A 20243-nucleotide genomic window follows, 5' to 3' on the forward strand; every position below is an offset into this window, starting at 1 on the left:
TGTGATATGTGTGCATCCACTGTGATGTATGAATCCACTGTGAACTGTATGATTCCACTGTGATGTGTATGATTCCACTGTGATCTGTATTAATCCACTGTGATCTGTATGAATCCACTGTGATCTGTATGAATCAACTGCATTCTGTATGAATCAACTGCATTCTGTATGAATCCACTGTGATCTGTGTGAATCCACTGTGATCTGTATGAATCCACTGTGATCTGTATGAATACAATATGATCAGAATGAATCCACTTTGACCTATAGGGATCTACTGTGATCTATATGGACCCATTGGGATCTGTATGAATCCACTGTGATCTGTGTGAATGCACTGTGATATGTGTGCATCCACTGTTATCTGTATTAATCCACTGTGATCTGTGCAAATCCACTATGATCTGTATTAATCCACTGTGATCTGTGCAAGTCCACTGTGATCAGTATGAATCCACTGTGATCTGTATGAATCCACTACAATCTGTGCAAATCCACTGTAATCTGTATGAGTCCACTGTGTTATGGATGAATCAACTGCATTCTGTATGAATCCACTGTGATCTATGTGAATTCACTGTGATCTGTATGAATCCACTGTGATATGTGTGCATCCACTGCGATGTATGAATCCACTGTGATCTGTGCGAATCCACTGTGATCTGTATGAATCCACTGTGATCTATATTAATCCACTGTGATCTGTATTAATACACTACGATCTGTACAAATCCACTGTGATCTGTATTAATCCACTACGATCTGTGCAAATCCACTGTGTTCTGTCTGAATACACTGTGATCTGTATGAATCCACTATGATCTGAATGAATCCACTTTGACCTATAGGGATCTACTGTGATCTATATGGGCCAACTGGGATCAGTATGAATCTACTGTGATATGTGTGCATCCACTGTGATCTGTATTAACCCACTGTGATCTGTGCAAATCCACTATGAACTGTATTAATCCACTGTGATATGTGCAAGTCCACTGTGATCTGTATGAATCCTCTGTGATCTGTATGAATCCACTGTGATCTGTATAAATCCACTATGATATGTATTAATCCACTGCGATCTGTGCAAATCCACTGTGATCTGTATGAATCCACTGTGATCTGTATTAATCCACTGCAATCTGTGCAAATCCACTGTGATCTGTATGAATCCACTGTGATCTGTATAAATACACTGTGATCTGTATGAATCCACTGTGATCTGTATGAATCCAGTGTGATCTGTGCAAATCCACTGTGATCTGTGATTCCACTGTGATCTGTATGAATCCACTGTGATCTGTGCAAATCCACTGTGATCTGTATGATTCCACTGTGATCAGTATGAATCCACTGTGATCTGTATGAATCCACTGTGTTCTGTTTGAATCCACTGTTCTGTATGAATCCACTGTGATCTGTGTGAATCCACTGTGATCTGTGTGAATCCACTGTGATCTGTCTGAATACACTGTGATCTGTATGAATCCACTGTGATCTGTATGATTCTACTGTGATCTGTGCAAACCCACTGTGATCTGTATGAATCCACTGTGATCCGTATTAATCCACTGTGATCAGTATGAATCCACTGTGATCAGTATGAATCCTCTGTGATCTGTATGAATCCACTGTGATCTGTATTAATCCACTGTGTTCTGTTTGAATCCACTGTTCTGTATGAATCCACTGTGATCTGTATGAATCCACTGTGATCTGTATGAATACACTGTGATCTGTATGAATCCACTGTGATCCGTATTAATCCACTGTGTTCTGTTTGAATCCACTGTTCTGTATGAATCCACTGTGATCTGTATGAATCCACTATGATCTGTATGATTCCACTGTGATCTGTGTGAATCCACTGTGATCTGTGTGAATCCACTGCCATCAGTATGAATCCACTGTGACCTGCATTAATGCACTGTGATCAATGTGAACCCACTGTGATATGTATGAATCCTCTGTGATCAGTATGAATCCACTGTGATCAATATGGATCCACTGTGATCAATAAGAATGTACTGTGAACTGTAGGAATCCACTGTGGTAGACATGAATCCACTGTGATCAATAGTAGCCATGATCGCAAGCGATCAGCTTGTTTTGGTCACTGGAACCAGGTGGATCACTGGGACCCTTCGGTAACCAATGGGAATGAACAATGGCCACTCGGAATCCGCTGTGATCCATAGGATTCTATTTTGGCCGATAGGTTTGTGGTCCACATGGATTCACTGTAATCAATGGGATTCAACAATGATCTTCAGGAATCCACTGTAACCAATAGGATCAGATTTGATCAATAGGAATCCACTCCAATCAATAGGTGACCAATAGTTGCAAAATATTAACAATGAGAACCTGTAATCAAAAGGAACCTACTGTGGTCAATCAAAATCTACTGTAATCATTAGGAATCTACTGTAATCAATAGGAATCTACTAGGAAACTACTGTAATCAATAGGAATCCAGTGTGATAAATAGGAATCCACTGAAATCAATAGGAGTCTACTGTATTCACTAGGAATCTACTGTAATCAACAGGAATCTAGTGTTATCAATAGGGATCTCTATAATCATTAGAAATTAAATGAACTCAATAGTGATTGATTGGAATCAATGGAGATCTATTGTGATACATACGAATCTACTGTGATCAATAGGGATCTACTGTAATCAATAATAGTCTACCATGATCAATAGGGATCAATTGTGCTCAATAGGAACGGGCTTAAAGAGAACAGGTTGTGATCCATTGGGATCGCCTGTGATCAGCGGGATCAGATGGCGATAGATAGGATTCAAGTTTGACCAATCGGAACAAACATGTTCAATCTGAATCTATTGTGATCAACTGGCTGTTATCGCGGACTATGCCGACATTTCCTTCTGTGTCACGGGGTAATTCACCCCGCGCACCAGGCGATCTCTCAACATGGCATTGAGGGCAGAATTCCCTAGATCCCAGAAAGAGTCCATCGGGGTGGACGATACCAGATGGAACTCCTTCATTGAAAGAAAAAGCGGGAAACTGCAGGTCAGTAAGCCTGACGTCTGTCAAAAGCTAGAAGCCAACGATGTTACAGCAGAAGAGTCAACGCAATCGGGCAGAGTCAGCATGGTGTCGTGAAAGGGAGATCACGTCGAAACGATTCATTGGGGTTCTTTGAAGGAGTCACTTGTTGCGGATAAAGGGGAACCTGTGGATGTGCTGGATTTAACTATCCGGAAAAATAAAAGCAAGTGAGGATAATCTATTTACATGGATCGAAGATTGGCTGGCGCTAACAGGGAACAGAGAGTAGGCAGGATGTGAGAAGTGGTGCTGCCCTCTGCTGGCATCCATGGACGGAACGGACAAATCACTCCTCACAACAACCTTTGATTTGATTCAGTTTTATTGAACTCACAAAGACTTTAGTCGCGTGCTTATTTGAACAGCGACGCATGTTTCAAGACGCACAACGTGAACTCCAAACACGAGCCGGCGTAGAGAGAACTTGGCCAGGCCCGCTCTGGAGGGGTGCTCTGAGTTCCCAGACCCAGGGTCCTGCCTTGTGAACTTTGGCCCCCGGGTTATCGCTGCTGGAATCCCGGAAGACTCCTTTCCCATCATGCTTCACTGCACAATGTTGGTCACCATTCTCATCGATGCTGGGGCCTAAACCTTCACAAATGTATACAAATGTGAAGTGATTCATTTTGGAAGGTCGAATTTGAATGCTGAATACAGGGTTAAAGGCAGGATTCTTGGAAGTGTGGAGGAACAGAGGGATCTTGGGGTCCACATATATAAATTCCTCAAAGTTGCCACCCAGGTTGATAGGATTGTTAAGAAGGTGTATGGGGTGTTGGCTTTCATTAACAGGGGGATTAAGTTTAAGAGCCGCGAGGTTTTGCTGCAGCTTTATAAACCCTGGTTAGACCACACTTGGAATATTGTACCCAGTTCTGGTCGCCTCATTATAGGAAGGATGTGTTTGCTTTGGAGAGGGTACAGAGGAGATTTACCAGGATGCTGCCTGGGCTGGAGGGCATGTCTTATGGAGAAAGGTTGAGGGGGCTAGGGCTTTTCTCACTGGAGCGAAGAAGGCAGAGAGGTGACTTGATAGAGGTGTGCAAGGCGATGAGAGGCCTGGATAGAGTGGATAGCCAGAGACTTTTCCCCAGGGTGGAAATGGCTGTCACGATGGGGGGACATAATTTTAAGGTGATTGGAGGAAGGTATAGGGGAGATGTCAGAGGTAGGTTCTTTACACAGAGAGTGGAGGGTGTGTGGAATGCACTGCCAGCAGAGGTGATGGAGTCAGAGTCATTCGGGACATTTAAGCGACTCTTAGACAGGCACATGGACAGCAGTAAATTGAAGGGGTGTAGGTTAGGTTGATCTTAGATTAGGATAAGTGGTCGGCATAATGCCGAAGGGCCTGTACTGTGCTGTACTGTTCTATGTTCTAGAAATGAAGGAGGGACTGAAGGTACGTTTGCTAAATTTGATGATGGTCCGAAGATACGAAGGACAGTAAGTTGCGAAGAAGACGTAAGGGTGTTGTCATTTATCGCGAGTTGAATTGATGACAAAATTAGTGAAATTATGCTTCAGTTGCACAGGGAATCTTGAGTATTGTGACAACATTGGTCTCCGTATTGAAGGAAAGATATTAATGTGTTGGAAATAATTCAGAGAGGTTTTACTGAAGTAATACCAGGAATGGGCGGGTCGTCTGTTGAGGAAAGGTTGGAGAGCAGTTAGTTTGCGTCAGTTGGAGTTTAGGAGTGAGGCGGCTCGATCAAAAGCTGAAAGATCCTGAGAGGGTTATTAACGGGGTGGATGTGGAGAGGATGTTTCCTCATGTGGGACAATCTAGAGCCACGGGGAGGGGGGCTCACTGTTTAAAAATAAGGGGGTTCACCCCTTTAACACTGCTCCCTCAATGCCAGCAAAACTAAAGAGCTGGTCATTGACTTCAGGAAGCAAAGTACTGTACCCACCCCTGTCAGCATCAACGGGGCCGAGGTGGAGATGGTTAGCAGTTTCAAATTCCTAGGGGTGCACATCTCCAAAAATCTGTCCTGGTCCACCCACGTCGACGCGACCACCAAGAAAGCACAACAGCGCCTATACTTCCTCAGGAAACTAAGGAAATTCGGCATGTCCACATTAACCCTTACCAACTTTTACAGATGCACCATAGAAAGCATCCTATCGGGCTGCATCACAGCCTGGTATGGCAACTGCTCGGCCCAGGACCGCAAGGAACTTCAGAGAGTCGTGAACACCGCCCAGTCCATCACACGAACCTGCCTCCCATCCATTGATTCCATCTACACCTCCCGCTGCCGGGGGAAAGCGGGCAGCATAATCAAGGATCCCTCCCACCCGGCTTACTCACTCTTCCAACTTCTTCCATCGGGCAGGAGATACAGGAGTCTGAGAACACGCACGAACAGATTCAAAAACAGCTTCTTCCCCACTGTCACCAGACTCCTAAACGACCCTCTTATGGACTGACCTCATTAACACTACACCCTGTCTGCTTCATCCGATGCCGGTGTCTATGCAGTTACATTGTATACCTTGTGTTGCCCTATTATGTATTTTCTTTTATTCCCTTTTCTTCCCATGTACTTAATGATCTGTTGAGCTGCTCACAGAAAAATACTTTTCACTGTACCTCGGTACACGTGACAATAAACAAGTCCAATCCAATCCAACATTGGTTAGCACTGCTGCCTCACAGCTCCAGGAACCCGGGTTCAATTCCGACCTCAGGTGACTGTGCGGAGTCTGCAGGTTCTCCCGCGTGTCTGCGTGGGTTTCCTCCGGGTGCTCCGGTTTCCTCCCACAAGTCGAAAGATGTCCGGGTTAGGGTGGATTGGCCGTGCTAAATTTGTGCCCAACGACTGGGCGGGGTTACTGGGTTATGGGGATGGGGTGGAGGCGTGCGGCTTAAGCGGGGCGCCCATTTCCAAGGGCCGGTGCAGACTCGATGGGCCGAATGGCCTCCTTCTGCACTGTAAATTCTCAGAATGGGAAGATTCTTGGTAGTGTGGACGAGCAGAGAGATCTCGGTGTCCATGTACATAGATCCCTGAAAGTTGCCACCCAGGTTGAGAGGGTTGTTAAGAAGGCGTACGGTGTGTCAGCTTTTATTGGTAGAGGGATTGAGTTTCGGAGCCATGAGGTCATGTTGCAGTTGTACAAAACTCTGGTGCGGCCGCATTTGGAGTATTGCGTACAGTTCTGGTCGCCTCATTATAGGAAGGATGTGGAAGCATTGGAAAGGGTACAGAGGAGATTTACCAGGAGGGAAGCTCTTATGAGGAAAGGCTGACGGACTTGAGGCTGTTTTCGTCAGAGAGAAGAAGGTTAAGAGGTGACTTAATTGAGGCACACAAGATGATCAGAGGATTAGATAGGGTGGACATTGAGAGCCTTTTTCCTCGGATGGTGATGTCCAGCACGAGGGGACATAGCTTTAAATTGAGGGGAGATAGGACAGATGTCAGATTCTTTACTCAGAGTGTAGTAAGGGCGTGGAATGCCCTGCCTGCAACAGTAGTGGACTCGCCAACACTAAACGCATTCAAATGGTCTTTGGATAGGCATATGGACGATAAGGGAATAGTGTAGATGGGCTGTAGATAGCCCCGTTTCCTGTTGAGAAAGGGTGATCTGTGGATGTACTGTGACTAACAGGCAGGGGTGTGATCGGTTGAGAGCTACGACAGCGGCTAGCTCAGTACAAAGAGTCGCTCACTGACTAATCTGTTCTTCCAGATTCTCTTGCTGCTAATGTTCATATGCTACGCAGTTTCCGCAGCAGCATTCCTGACCGCCCCGCTGATATTCACCATAATTAACATCGTCTTCTTCGTCGTGTACGCAGCCGACTACCAGGCGAAACTGACCCACATCAACTGGACGTGCGTCGTGAGTACAGTCAGGCACCGCACACAGTGGGGAACAGAGTCAGCAACACAGGGTGCTGGGGGGGGGGGGGGGGGGGGGGGGGGGAGAGGGTTACTGAGTGACAGTGTGAGGGAGCTGGATTAACATCAGTAGAGATACAGTCAGTAACACAGGGTGCTGGAGGAGAGGGGTTACTGAGTGACAGTGTGAGGGAGCTGGATTGACATCAGTAGAGATACAGTCAGTAACACAGGGTGCTGGGGGCGAGGGGTTACTGAGTGACAGTGTGAGGGAGCTGGATTAACATCAGTAGAGATACAGTCAGTAACACAGGGTGCTGGGGGAGAGGGGTTACTGAGTGACAGTGTGAGGGAGCTGGGGGAGAGGGGTTACTGAGTGACGGTGTGGGGGAGCTGGATTAACATCAGTAGAGATACAGTCAAAAACACAGGGTGCTGGGGGAGAGGGGTTACTGAGTGACAGTGTGAGGCAGCTGGATTAACATCAGTAGAGATACAGTCAGTAACACAGGGTGCTGGGGGAGAGGAGTTACTGAGTGACAGTGTGAGGGAGCTGGATTAACATCAGTAGAGATACAGTCAGTAACACAGGGTGCTGGGGGAGAGGGGTTACTGAGTGACAGTGTGAGGGAGCTGGATTAACATCAGTACAGATACAGTCAGTAACACAGGGTGCTGGGGGAGAGGGGTTACTGAGTGACAGTGTGAGGGAGCTGGATTAACATCAGGAGAGATACAGTCAGTAACACAGGGTGCTGGGGGGAGAGGGGTTACTGAGTGACAGTGTGAGGGAGCTGGGGGGAGAGGGGTTACTGAGTGACAGTGTGAGGGAGCTGGATTAACATCAGTAGAGATACAGTCAATAACACAGGGTGCTGGGGGAGGGGGTTACTGAGTGACAGTGTGAGGGAGCTGGATTAACATCAGTTGAGATACAGTCAGTAACACAGGGTGCTGGGGGAGAGGGGTTACTGAGTGACAGTGTGAGGGAGCTGGGGGAGAGGGGTTACTGAGTGACAGTGTGAGGGAGCTGGATTAACATCAATAGAGATACAGTCAGAAACGGTACTGGGGGAGAGGGGTTACTGAGTGACAGTGTGAGGGAGCTGGATTAACATCAGTAGGGATACAGTCAGTAACACAGGGTGCTGGGGGAGAGGGGTTACTGAGTGACAGCGTGAGGGAGCTGGATTAACATCAGTAGGGATACAGTCAGTAACACAGGGCGCTGGGGGAGAGGGGTTACTGAGTGACAGTGTGAGGGAGCTGGATTAGCATCAGTAGGGATACAGTCAGTAACACAGGGTGCTGGGGGAGAGGGGTTACTGAGTGACAGTGGGAGGGAGCTGGGGGAGAGGGGTTACTGAGTGACAGTGTGAGGGAGCTGGGGGAGAGGGGTTACTGAGTGACAGTGTGAGGGAGCTGGGGGAGAGGGGTTACTGAGTGACTGTGTGAGGAAGCTGGATTAACATCAGTAGAGATACAGTCAGTAACACAGGGTGCTGGGGGAGAGGGGTTACTGAGTGACAGTGTGAGGAAGCTGGATTAACATCAGTAGAGATACAGTCAGTAACACAGGGTGCTGGGGGAGAGGGGTTACTGAGTGACAGTGTGAGGGAGCTGGATTAACATCAGTAGAGATACAGTCAGTAACACAGGGTGCTGGAGGAGTGGGGTTACAGAGTGACAGTGTGAGGGAGCTGGATTAACATCAGTAGAGATACAGTCAGTAACACAGGGTGCTGGGGGAGGGGTTACTGAGTGACAGTGTGAGGGAGCTGGATTAACATCAGTAGAGATACAGTCAGTAAAACAGGGTGCTGGGGGAGAGGGGTTACTGAGTGACAGTGTGAGGGAGCTGGATTAACATCAGTAGAGATAACGTCCTGATGGATAATTTCTCTCTATTTTTAGGATTTCTTGCGTGCCGCATCTTCAGCTGTGATTTTTCTCATTCTCTCGATTATATCAGCAGCAACAAGTCACGAAGGGGGAATGGCATCGGCAGCAGTGAGTGAACATCACTGAAATCTCCCTCTCCACTGTCCCCATCAAACACTCCCAGGGCAGGTACAGCACGGGGTTAGATACAGAGTAAAGCTCCCTCTACACTGTCCCCATCAAACACTCCCAGGACAGGTACAGCACGGGGTTAGATACAGAGTAAAGCTCCCTCCACACTGTCCCCATCAAACACTCCCAGGACAGGTACAGCACGGGGTTAGATACAGAGTAAAGCTCCCTCTACACTGTCCCCATCAAACACTCCCAGGACAGGTACAGCACGGGGTTAGATACAGAGTAAAGCTCCCTCTACACTGTCCCCATCAAACACTCCCAGGACAGGTACAGCACGGGGTTAGATACAGAGTAAAGCTCCCTCTACACTGTCCCCATCAAACACTCCCAGGACAGGTACAGCATGGGGTCAGATACAGAGCAAAGCTCCCTCTACACTGTCCCCATCAAACACTCCCAGGACAGGTACAGCACGGGGTTAGATACAGAGTAAAGCTCCCTCTACACTGTCCCCATCAAACACTCCCAGGACAGGTACAGCACGGGGTTAGATACAGAGTAAAGCTCCCTCTACACTGTCCCCCATCAAACACTCCCAGGACAGGTACAGCACGGGGTTAGATACAGAGTAAAGCTCCCTCTACACTGTCCCCATCAAACACTCCCAGGACAGGTACAGCACGGGGTTAGATACAGAGTAAAGCTCCCTCTACACTGTCCCCATCAAACACTCCCAGGACAGGTACAGCACGGGGTTAGATACAGAGTAAAGCTCCCTCTCCACTGTCCCCATCAAACACTCCCAGGACTGGTACAGCACGGGGTTAAATACAGAGTAAAGCTCCCTCTACACTGTCCCCATCAAACACTCCCAGGACAGGTACAGCACGGGGTTAGATACAGAGTAAAGCTCCCTCTACACTGTCCCCATCAAACACTCCCAGGACAGGTACAGCACGGGGTTAGATACAGAGTAAAGCTCCCTCTACACTGTCCCCATCAAACACTCCCAGGACAGGTACAGCACGGGGTTAGATACAGAGTAAAGCTCCCTCTACACTGTCCCCATCAAACACTCCCAGGACAGGTACAGCACGGGGTTAGATACAGAGTAAAGCTCCGTCTACACTGTCCCCATCAAACACTCCCAGGACAGGTACAGCACGGGGTTAGATAAAGAGTAAAGCTCCCTCTACACTGTCCCCATTAAACACTCCCAGAACAGGTACAGCATGGGTTTAGATACAGAGTAAAGCTCCCTCTACACTGTCCCATCAAACACTCCCAGGACGGGCACAGCACGGGGTTAGATACAGAGTAAAGCTCCCTCTACACTGTCCCCATCAAACACTCCCAGGACAGGTACAGCACAGGGTTAGATACAGAGTAAAGCTCCCTCTACACTGTCCCCATCAAACACTCCCAGGACAGGTACAGCACGGGGTTAGATACAGAGTAAAGCTCCCTCTACACTGTCCCCATCAAACACTCCCAGGACGGGTACAGTACGGGGTTAGATACAGAGTAAAGCTCCCTCTACACTGTCCCCCATCAAACACTCCCAGGACAGGTACAGCACGGGGTTAGATACAGAGTAAAGCTCCCCCTACACTGTCCCCATCAAACACTCCCAGGACAGGTACAGCACGGGGTTAGATACAGAGTAAAGCTCCCTCTACACTGTCCCCATCAAACACTCCCAGGACAGATACAGCACGGGGTTAGATACAGAGTAAAGCTCCCTCTACACTGTCCCCATCAAACACTCCCAGGACAGGTACAGCACAGGGTTAGATACAGAGTAAAGCTCCCTCTACACTGTCCCCATCAAACACTCCCAGGACAGGTACAGCACGGGGTTAGATACAGAGTAAAGCTCCCTCTACACTGTCCCCATCAAACACTCCCAGGACAGGTACAGCACGGGGTTAGATACAGAGTAAAGCTCCCTCTACACTGTCCCCATCAAACACTCCCAGGACAGTACAGCACGGGGTTAGATACAGAGTAAAGCTTCCTCTACACTGTCCCCATCAAACACTCCCAGGACAGGTACAGCACGGGGTTAGATACAGAGTAAAGCTCCCTCTACACTGTCCCCATCAAACACTCCCAGGACAGGTACAGCACGGGGCTAGATACAGAGTAAAGCTCGCTCTACACTGTCCCCATCAAACACTCTCAGGACAGGGAGAACAGAGTGTGAGAGAAACATTCCTTTGATCAATTCTTTGTATCTCAGGTTTTTGGTTTTATGCTCACTCTCGTCCTGATCTACGACGCGTATGATTCATATCGAACGATTGTTTCAGATCAGGATCAGCATGTCCCAGCAGCTGGAGAATCACAGAGTGAGTATTAAAATTCGACTCCCCCAGCACCCTGTGTTACTGACTGTATCTCTACTGATGTCAATCCAGCTCCCTCACACTGTCACTCAGTAACCCCTCTCCCCCAGCACCCTGTGTTACTGACTGTATCTCTACTGATGTTAATACAGCTCCCTCACACTGTCACTCAGTAACCCCTCTCCCCCAGCTCCCTCACACTGTCACTCAGTAACCCCTCTCCCCCAGCTCCCTCACACTGTCACTCAGTAACCCCTCTCCCCCAGCACCCTGTGTTATTGACTGTATCTCTACTGATGTTAATCCAGCTCCCTCACACTGTCACTCAGTAACCCCTCTCCCCCAGCACCCTGTGTTACTGACTGTATCTCTACTGATGTTAATCCAGCCCCCTCACACTGTCACTCAGTAACCTCTCTCCCCCAGCACCCTGTGTTACTGACTGTATCTCTACTGATGTTAATCCAGCTCCCTCACACTGTCACTCAGTAACCCCTCTCCCCCAGCACCCTGTGTTTCTGACTGTATCTGTACTGATGTTAATCCAGCTCCCTCACACTGTCACTCAGTAACCCCTCTCCCCCAGCACCCTGTGTTACTGACTGTATCTCTACTGATGTTAATCCAGCTCCCTCACACTGTCACTCAGTAACCCCTCTCCCCCAGCACCCTGTGTTATTGACTGTATCTCTACTGATGTTAATCCAGCTCCCTCACACTGTCACTCAGTAACCCCTCTCCCCCCAGCACCCTGTGTTACTGACTGTATCTCTACTGATGTTAATCCAGCTCCCTCACACTGTCACTCAGTAACCCCTCTCCCCCAGCACCCTGTGTTACTGACTGTATCTCTACTGATGTTAATCGAGCTCCCTCACACTGTCACTCAGTAACCCCTCTCCCCCAGCACCCTGTGTTACTGACTGTATCTCTACTGATGTTAATTCAGCTCCCTCACACTGTCACTCAGTAACCCCTCTCCCCAAGCACCCTGTGTTACTGACTGTATCTCTACTGATGTTAATCCAGCTCCCTCACACTGTCACTCAGTAACCCCTCTCCCCCAGCACCCTGTGTTACTGACTGTATCTCTACTGATGTTAATCCAGCTCCCTCACACTGTCACTCAGTAACCCCTCTCCCCCAGCATCCTGTGTTACTGACTGTATCTCTACTGATGTTAATCCAGCTCCCTCACACTGTCACTCAGTAACCCTCTCCCCCAGCACCCTGTGTTACTGACTGTATCTCTACTGATGTTAATCCAGCTCCCTCACACTGTCACTCAGTAACCCCTCTCCCCCAGCATCCTGTGTTACTGACTGTATCTCTATTGATGTTAATCCAGCTCCCTCACACTGTCACTCAGTAACCCCTCTCCCCCCAGCACCCTGTGTTACTGACTGTATCTCTATGGATGTTAATCCAGCTCCCTCACACTGTCACTCAGTAACCCTCTCCCCCAGCACCCTGTGTTACTGACTGTATCCCTACTGATGTTAATCCAGTTCCCTCACACTGTCACTCAGTAACCGCGCTCTCCCAGCACCCTGTGTTACTGACTGTATCTCTACTAATGTTAATCCAGCTCCCTCACACTGTCACTCAGTAACCCCTCTCCTCCAGCACCCTGTGTTACTGATTGTATCTCTATTGATGTTAATCCAGCTCCCTCACACTGTCACTCAGTAACCCCTCTCCCCCAGCACCCTGTGTTACTGACTGTATCTCTACTAATGTTAATCCAGCTCCCTCACACTGTCACTCAGTAACCCCTCTCCTCCAGCACCCTGTGTTACTGACTGTATCTCTACTGATGTTGATCCAGCTCCCTCACACTGTCACTCAGTAACCCCTCTCCCCCAGCACCCTGTGTTATTGACTGTGTCTCTACTGATGTTAATCCAGCTCCCTCACACTGTCACTCAGTAACCCCTCTCCCCCAGCACCCTGTGTTACTGACTGTATCCCTACTGATGTTAATCCAGCTCCCTCACACTGTCACTCAGTAACCCCTCTCCCCCAGCACCCTGTGTTACTGACTGTATCCCTACTGATGTTAATCCAGCTCCCTCACACTGTCACTCAGTAACCCCTCTCCCCCAGCTCCCTCACACTGTCACTCAGTAACCCCTCTCCCCCAGCACCCTGTGTTACTGACTGTATCTCTACTGATGTTAATCCAGTTCCCTCACACTGTCACTCAGTAACCCCTCTCCCCCAGCACCCTGTGTTACTGACTGTATCTCTACTAATGTTAATCCAGCTCCCTCACACTGTCACTCAGTAACTCCTCTCCCCCAGAACCCTGTGTTACTGACTGTATCTCTACTAATGTTAATCCAGCTCCCTCACACTGTCACTCAGTTACCCCTCCACCCCCAGCTCCCTCACACTGTCACTCAGTAACCCCTCTCCCCAGCTCCCTCACACTGTCACTCAGTAACCCCTCTCCCCCAGCCCCCTGTGTTACTGACTGTATCTCTACTGATGTTAATCCACCTTCCTCACACTGTCACTCAGTAACCCCTCTCCCCCAGTACCGTTTCTGACTGTATCTCTATTGATGTTAATCCAGCTCCCTCACACTGTCACTCAGTAACCCCTCTCCCCCGGCACCCTGTGTTACTGACTGTATCTCTACTGATGTTAATCCAGCTCCCTCACACTGTCACTCAGTAACTCCTCTCCCCCAGCTCCCTCACACTGTCACTCAGTAACCCCTCTCCCTCAGCACCCTGTGTTACTGACTGTATCCCTACTGATGTTAATCCAGCTCCCTCACACTGTCACTCTGTAACCCCACTCCTCCAGCACCCTGTGTTACTGACTGTATCTCTACTGATGTTAATCCAGCTCCCTCACACTGTCACTCAGTAACCCCTCTCCCCCAGCACCCTGTGTTACTGACTGTATCTCTACTGATGTTAATCCAGCTCCCTCCCACTGTCACTCAATAACCCCTTTCCCCCAGCACCCTGTGTTACTGACTGTATCTCTACTGATGTTAATCCAGCTCCCTCACACTGTCACTCAGTAACCCCTCTCCCCCAGCACCCTGTGTTACTGACTGTATCTCTACTGATGTTAATCCAGCTCCCTCACACTGTCACTCAGTAACCCCTCTCCCCCAGCACCCTGTGTTACTGACTGTATCCTACTGATGTTAATCCAGCTCCCTCACACTGTCACTCAGTAACCCCTCTCCCCCAGCACCCTGTGTTACTGACTGTATCTCTACTGATGTTAATCCAGCTCCCTCACACTGTCACTCAGTAACCCCTCTCCCCCAGCACCCTGTGTTACTGACTGTATCTCTACTGATGTTAATCCAGCTCCCTCACACTGTCACTCAGTAACCCCTCTCCCCCAGCACCCTGTGTTACTGACTGTATCTCTACTGATGTTAATCCAGCTCCCTCACACTGTCACTCAGTAACCCCTCTCCCCCAGCACCCTGTGTTACTGACTGTATCCCTACTGATGTTAATCCAGCTCCCTCACACTGTCACTCAGTAACCCCTCTCCCCCAGCACCCTGTGTTACTGACTGTATCCCTACTGATGTTAATCCAGCTCCCTCACACTGTCACTCAGTAACCCCTCTCCCCCAGCTCCCTCACACTGTCACTCAGTAACCCCTCTCCCCCAGCTCCCTGTGTTACTGACTGTATCTCTACTGATGTTAATCCAGCTCCCTCACACTGTCACTCAGTAACCCCTCTCCCCCAGCACCCTGTGTTACTGACTGTACCTCTACTGATGTTAATCCAGCTCCCTCACACTGTCACTCAGTAACCACTCTCCCCCAGCACCCTGTGTTACTGACTGTATCTCTACTGATGTTAATCCAGCTCCCTCACACTGTCACTCAGTAACCCCTCTCCCCCAGCACCCTGTGTTACTGACTGTATCTCTACTGATGTTAATCCAGCTCCCTCACACTGTCACTCAGTAACCACTCTCCCCCAGCACCCTGTGTTACTGACTGTATCTCTACTGATGTTAATCCAGTTCCCTCACACTGTCACTCAGTAACCCCTCTCCCCCAGCACCCTGTGTTACTGACTGTATCTCTACTAATGTTAATCCAGCTCCCTCACACTGTCACTCAGTAACTCCTCTCCCCCAGCACCCTGTGTTACTGACTGTATCTCTACTGATGTTAATCCAGCTCCCTCACACTGTCACTCAGTTACCCCTCCACCCCCAGCTCCCTCACACTGTCACTCAGTAAACCCCTCTCCCCAGCTCCCTCACACTGTCACTCAGTAACCCCTCTCCCCCAGCCCCCTGTGTTACTGACTGTATCTCTACTGATGTTAATCCAGCTTCCTCACACTGTCACTCAGTAACCCCTCTCCCCCAGTACCGTTTCTGACTGTATCTCTATTGATGTTAATCCAGCTCCCTCACACTGTCACTCAGTAACCCCTCTCCCCCGGCACCCTGTGTTACTGACTGTATCTCTACTGATGTTAATCCAGCTCCCTCACACTGTCACTCAGTAACTCCTCTCCCCCAGCTCCCTCACACTGTCACTCAGTAACCCCTCTCCCTCAGCACCCTGTGTTACTGACTGTATCCCTACTGATGTTAATCCAGCTCCCTCACACTGTCACTCAGTAACCCCACTCCTCCAGCACCCTGTGTTACTGACTGTATCTCTACTGATGTTAATCCAGCTCCCTCACACTGTCACTCAGTAACCCCACTCCTCCAGCACCTGTGTTACTGACTGTATCTCTACTGATGTTAATCCAGCTCCCTCACACTGTCACTCAGTAACCCCTCTCCCCCAGCACCCTCACACTGTCACTCAGTAACCCCTCTCCCCCAGCACCCTGTGTTACTGACTGTATCTCTACTGATGTTAATCCAGCTCCCTCCCACTGTCACTCAATAACCCCTTTCCCACAGCACCCTGTGTTACTGACTGTATCTCTACTGATGTTAATCCAGCTCCCTCACACTGTCACTCAGTAACTCCTCTCCCCCAGCACCCTGTGTTACTGACTGTATCTCTACTGATGTTAATCCAGCTCCCTCACACTGTCACTCAGTAACCCCTCTCCCCCAGCACCCTGTGTTACTGACTGTATCTCTACTGATGTTAATCCAGCTCCCTCACACTGTCACTCAGTAACCTCCTCTCCCCCAGCACCCTGTGTTACTGACTGTATCTCTACTGATGTTAATCCAGCTCCCTCACACTGTCACTCAGTAGCACCACTTCCCCAGTCCCGTGTTACTGACTGTATCTCTACTGATGTTAATCCAGCTCCCTCACACTGTCACTCAGTAACCCCTCTCTCCCCAGCACCCTGTGTTACTGACTGTATCTCTACTGATGTTAATCCAGCTCCCTCACACTGTCACTCAGTAACCCCTCTCCCCCAGCACCCTGTGTTACTGACTGTATCTCTACTGATGTTAATCCAGCTCCCTCACACTGTCACTCAGTAACTCCTCTCCCCCAGCACCCTGTGTTATTGACTGTATCTCTACTGATGTTAATCCAGCTCCCTCACACTGTCACTCAGTAACCCCTCACACCCCAGCACCCTGTGTTACTGACTGTATCTCTACTGATGTTAATCCAGCTTCCTCACACTGTCACTCAGTAACTCCTCTCCCCCAGCACCCTGTGTTACTGACTGTATCTCTACTGATGTTAATCCAGCTTCCCAACACTGTCACTCAGTAACCCCTCTCCCCCAGTACCGTTTCTGACTGTATCTCTACTGATGTTAATCCAGCTCCCTTACACTGTCACTCAGTAACCCCTCTCTCCCAGCACCCTGTGCTACTGACTGTATCCCTACTGATGTTAATCCAGCCCCCTCACACTGTCACTCAGTAACCCCTCTCCCCCAGCTCCCTCACACTGTCACTCAGTAACCCCTCTCCCCCAGCACCCTGTGTTACTGACTGTATCTGTACTGATGTTAATCCAGCTCCCTCACACTGTCACACAGTAACCCCTCTCCCCCAGCACCCTGTGTTACTGACTGTATCTGTACTGATGTTAATCGAGCTCCCTCACACTGTCACTCAGTAACCCCTATCCCCCAGCACCCTGTGTTACTGACTGTATCTGTACTGATGTTAATCCAGCTCCCTCACACTGTCACTCAGTAACCCCTCTCCCCCAGCACCCTGTGTTACTGACTGTATCCCTACTGATGTTAATCCAGCCCCCTCACACTGTCACTCAGTAACCCCTCTCCCCCAGCTCCCTCACACTGTCACTCAGTAACCCCTCTACCCCCAGCACCCTGTGTTACTGACTGTATCCCTACTGATGTTAATCCAGCTCCCTCACACTGTCACTCAGTAACCCCTCTCCCCCAGCTCCCTGTGTTTCTGACTGTATCTGTACTGATGTTAATCCAGCTCCCTCACACTGTCACTCAGTAACCCCCTCCCCCAGCACCCTGTGTTACTGACTGTATCCCTACTGATGTTAATCCAGCTGCCTCACACTGTCACTCAGCAACCCCTCTCCTCCAGCACCCTGTGTTACTGACTGTATCTCTACTGATGTTAATCCAGCTCCCTCACACTGTCACTCAGTAACTCCTCTCCCCCAGCACCCTGTGTTACTGACTGTATCTCTACTGATGTTAATCCAGCTCCCTCACACTGTCACTCAGTAACTCCTCTCCCCCAGCACCCTGTGTTACTGACTGTATCCCTACTGATGTTAATCCAGCTCCCTCACACTGTCACTCAGTAACCCCTCTCCCCCGGCTCCCTCACACTGTCACTCAGTAACCCCTCTCCCCCCCAGCACCCTGTGTTACTGACTGTATCCCTACTGATGTTAATCCAGCTCCCTCACACTGTCACTCAGTAACCCCTCTCCCCCAGCACCCTGTGTTACTGACTGTATCCCTACTGATGTTAATCCAGCTCCCTCACACTGTCACTCAGTAACCCCTCTCCCCCAGCTCCCTCACACTGTCACTCAGTAACCCCTCTACCCCCAGCACCCTGTGTTACTGACTGTATCCCTACTGATGTTAATCCAGCTCCCTCACACTGTCACTCAGTAACCCCTCTCCCCCAGCATCCCCTGTGTTACTGACTGTATCTGTACTGATGTTAATCCAGCTCCCTCACACTGTCACTCAGTAACCCCCTCCCCCCAGCACCCTGTGTTACTGACTGTATCCCTACTGATGTTAATCCAGCTGCCTCACACTGTCACTCAGTAACCCCTCTCCTCCAGCACCCTGTGTTACTGACTGTATCTCTACTGATGTTAATCCAGCTCCCTCACACTGTCACTCAGTAACTCCCTCTCCCCCAGCACCCTGTGTTACTGACTGTATCTCTACTGATGTTAATCCAGCTCCCTCACACTGTCACTCAGTAACTCCTCTCCCCCAGCACCCTGTGTTTCTGACTGTATCTCTACTGATGTTAATCCAGCTTCCTCACACTGTCACTCAGTAACCCCTCTCCTCCAGCACACTGTGTTACTGACTGTATCTCTACTGATGTTAATCCAGCTCCCTCACACTGTCACTCAGTGACTCCTCTCCCCCAGCACCCTGTGTTTACTGACTGTATCTCTACTGATGTTAATCCAGCTTCCTCACACTGTCACTCAGTAACCCCTCTCCCCCAGCACCGTGTGTTACTGACTGTATCTCTACTGATGTTAATCCAGCTCCCTCACACTGTCACTCAGTAACCCCTCTCCTCCAGCACCCTGTGTTACTGACTGTATCTCTACTGATGTTAATCCAGCTCCCTCACACTGTCACTCAGTAACCCCTCTCCCCCAGCACCCTGTGTTACTGACTGTATCTCTACTGATGTTAATCCAGCTCCCTCACACTGTCACTCAGTAACCCCTCTCCCCCAGCACCCTGTGTTACTGACTGTATCCCTACTGATGTTAATCCAGCTCCCTCACACTGTCACTCGTAACCCCTCTCCCCCAGCACCGTGTTATTGACTGTATCTCTACTGATGTTAATCCAGCTCCCTCACACTGTCACTCAGTAACCCCTCTCCCCCAGCACCCTGTGTTACTGACTGTATCTCTACTGATGTTAATCCAGCTCCCTCACACTGTCACTCAGTAACCCCTCTCCCCCAGCACCCTGTGTTACTGACTGTATCTCTACTGATGTTAATCCAGCTCCCTCACACTGTCACTCAGTAACCCCTCTCCCCCAGCACCCTGTGTTACTGACTGTATCTCTACTGATGTTAATCCAGCTCCCTCACACTGTCACTCAGTAACTCCTCTCCCCCAGCACCCTGTGTTACTGACTGTATCTCTACTGATGTTAATCCAGCTCCCTCACACTGTCACTCAGTAACCCCTCTCCCCCAGCACCCTGTGTTACTGACTGTATCTCTACTGATGTTAATCCAGCTCCCTCACACTGTCACTCAGTAACCCCTCTCCCCCAGCACCCTGTGTTACTGACTGTATCTCTACTGATGTTAATCCAGCTCCCTCACACTGTCACTCAGTAACCCCTCTCCCCCAGCACCCTGTGTTACTGACTGTATCCCTACTGATGTTAATCCAGCTCCCTCACACTGTCACTCAGTAACCCCTCTCCCCCAGCACCCTGTGTTACTGACTGTATCTCTACTGATGTTAATCCAGCTCCCTCACACTGTCACTCAGTAACCCCTCTCCCCCGGCTCCCTCACACTGTCACTCAGTAACCCCTCTCGCCCCAGCACCCTTTGTTGCTGTTCCTGCAATTGGTGTTTGATTGAAATCTTTGTGTCGATGTTTAGGTTCCAATCTGGATGCTGAATGAGTCCTTCCTGCCGCCCTCCGACACGTCAGCCTCTCTCGGTGTTCGACGCCACATTTGGAAGAATCACTTTCTCTTTCGCTCATTCCCAAACATAAGCCGCCATCGATTGACAATCGCTCGACCCCCCCCCCCCCCCCCCCCC

General features: G+C 49.5%; 1 protein-coding gene across 2 annotated transcripts in view; it reads left to right on the top strand.

The window, feature by feature from the left end:
• Positions 1 to 20237, top strand: part of LOC119960425 (CKLF-like MARVEL transmembrane domain-containing protein 5) — a 36646-nt gene extending 16409 nt beyond the window's left edge. For both annotated transcript variants that reach the window (XM_038788142.1, XM_038788141.1), the window contains exons 2-5: positions 6789 to 6941; positions 8855 to 8950; positions 11202 to 11310; positions 20079 to 20237. In XM_038788142.1, the coding sequence (XP_038644070.1) occupies positions 6789 to 6941; positions 8855 to 8950; positions 11202 to 11310; positions 20079 to 20101 (381 nt within the window). In that variant the 3' untranslated portion in view covers positions 20102 to 20237. The remainder of the gene's footprint in view (positions 1 to 6788; positions 6942 to 8854; positions 8951 to 11201; positions 11311 to 20078) is intronic.
• The last annotated feature ends 6 nt before the right edge of the window (positions 20238 to 20243 follow it).

This window comes from Scyliorhinus canicula, unplaced genomic scaffold (genome assembly GCF_902713615.1).
Source record: "Scyliorhinus canicula unplaced genomic scaffold, sScyCan1.1, whole genome shotgun sequence".
Classification (NCBI taxonomy): domain Eukaryota; kingdom Metazoa; phylum Chordata; class Chondrichthyes; order Carcharhiniformes; family Scyliorhinidae; genus Scyliorhinus; species Scyliorhinus canicula.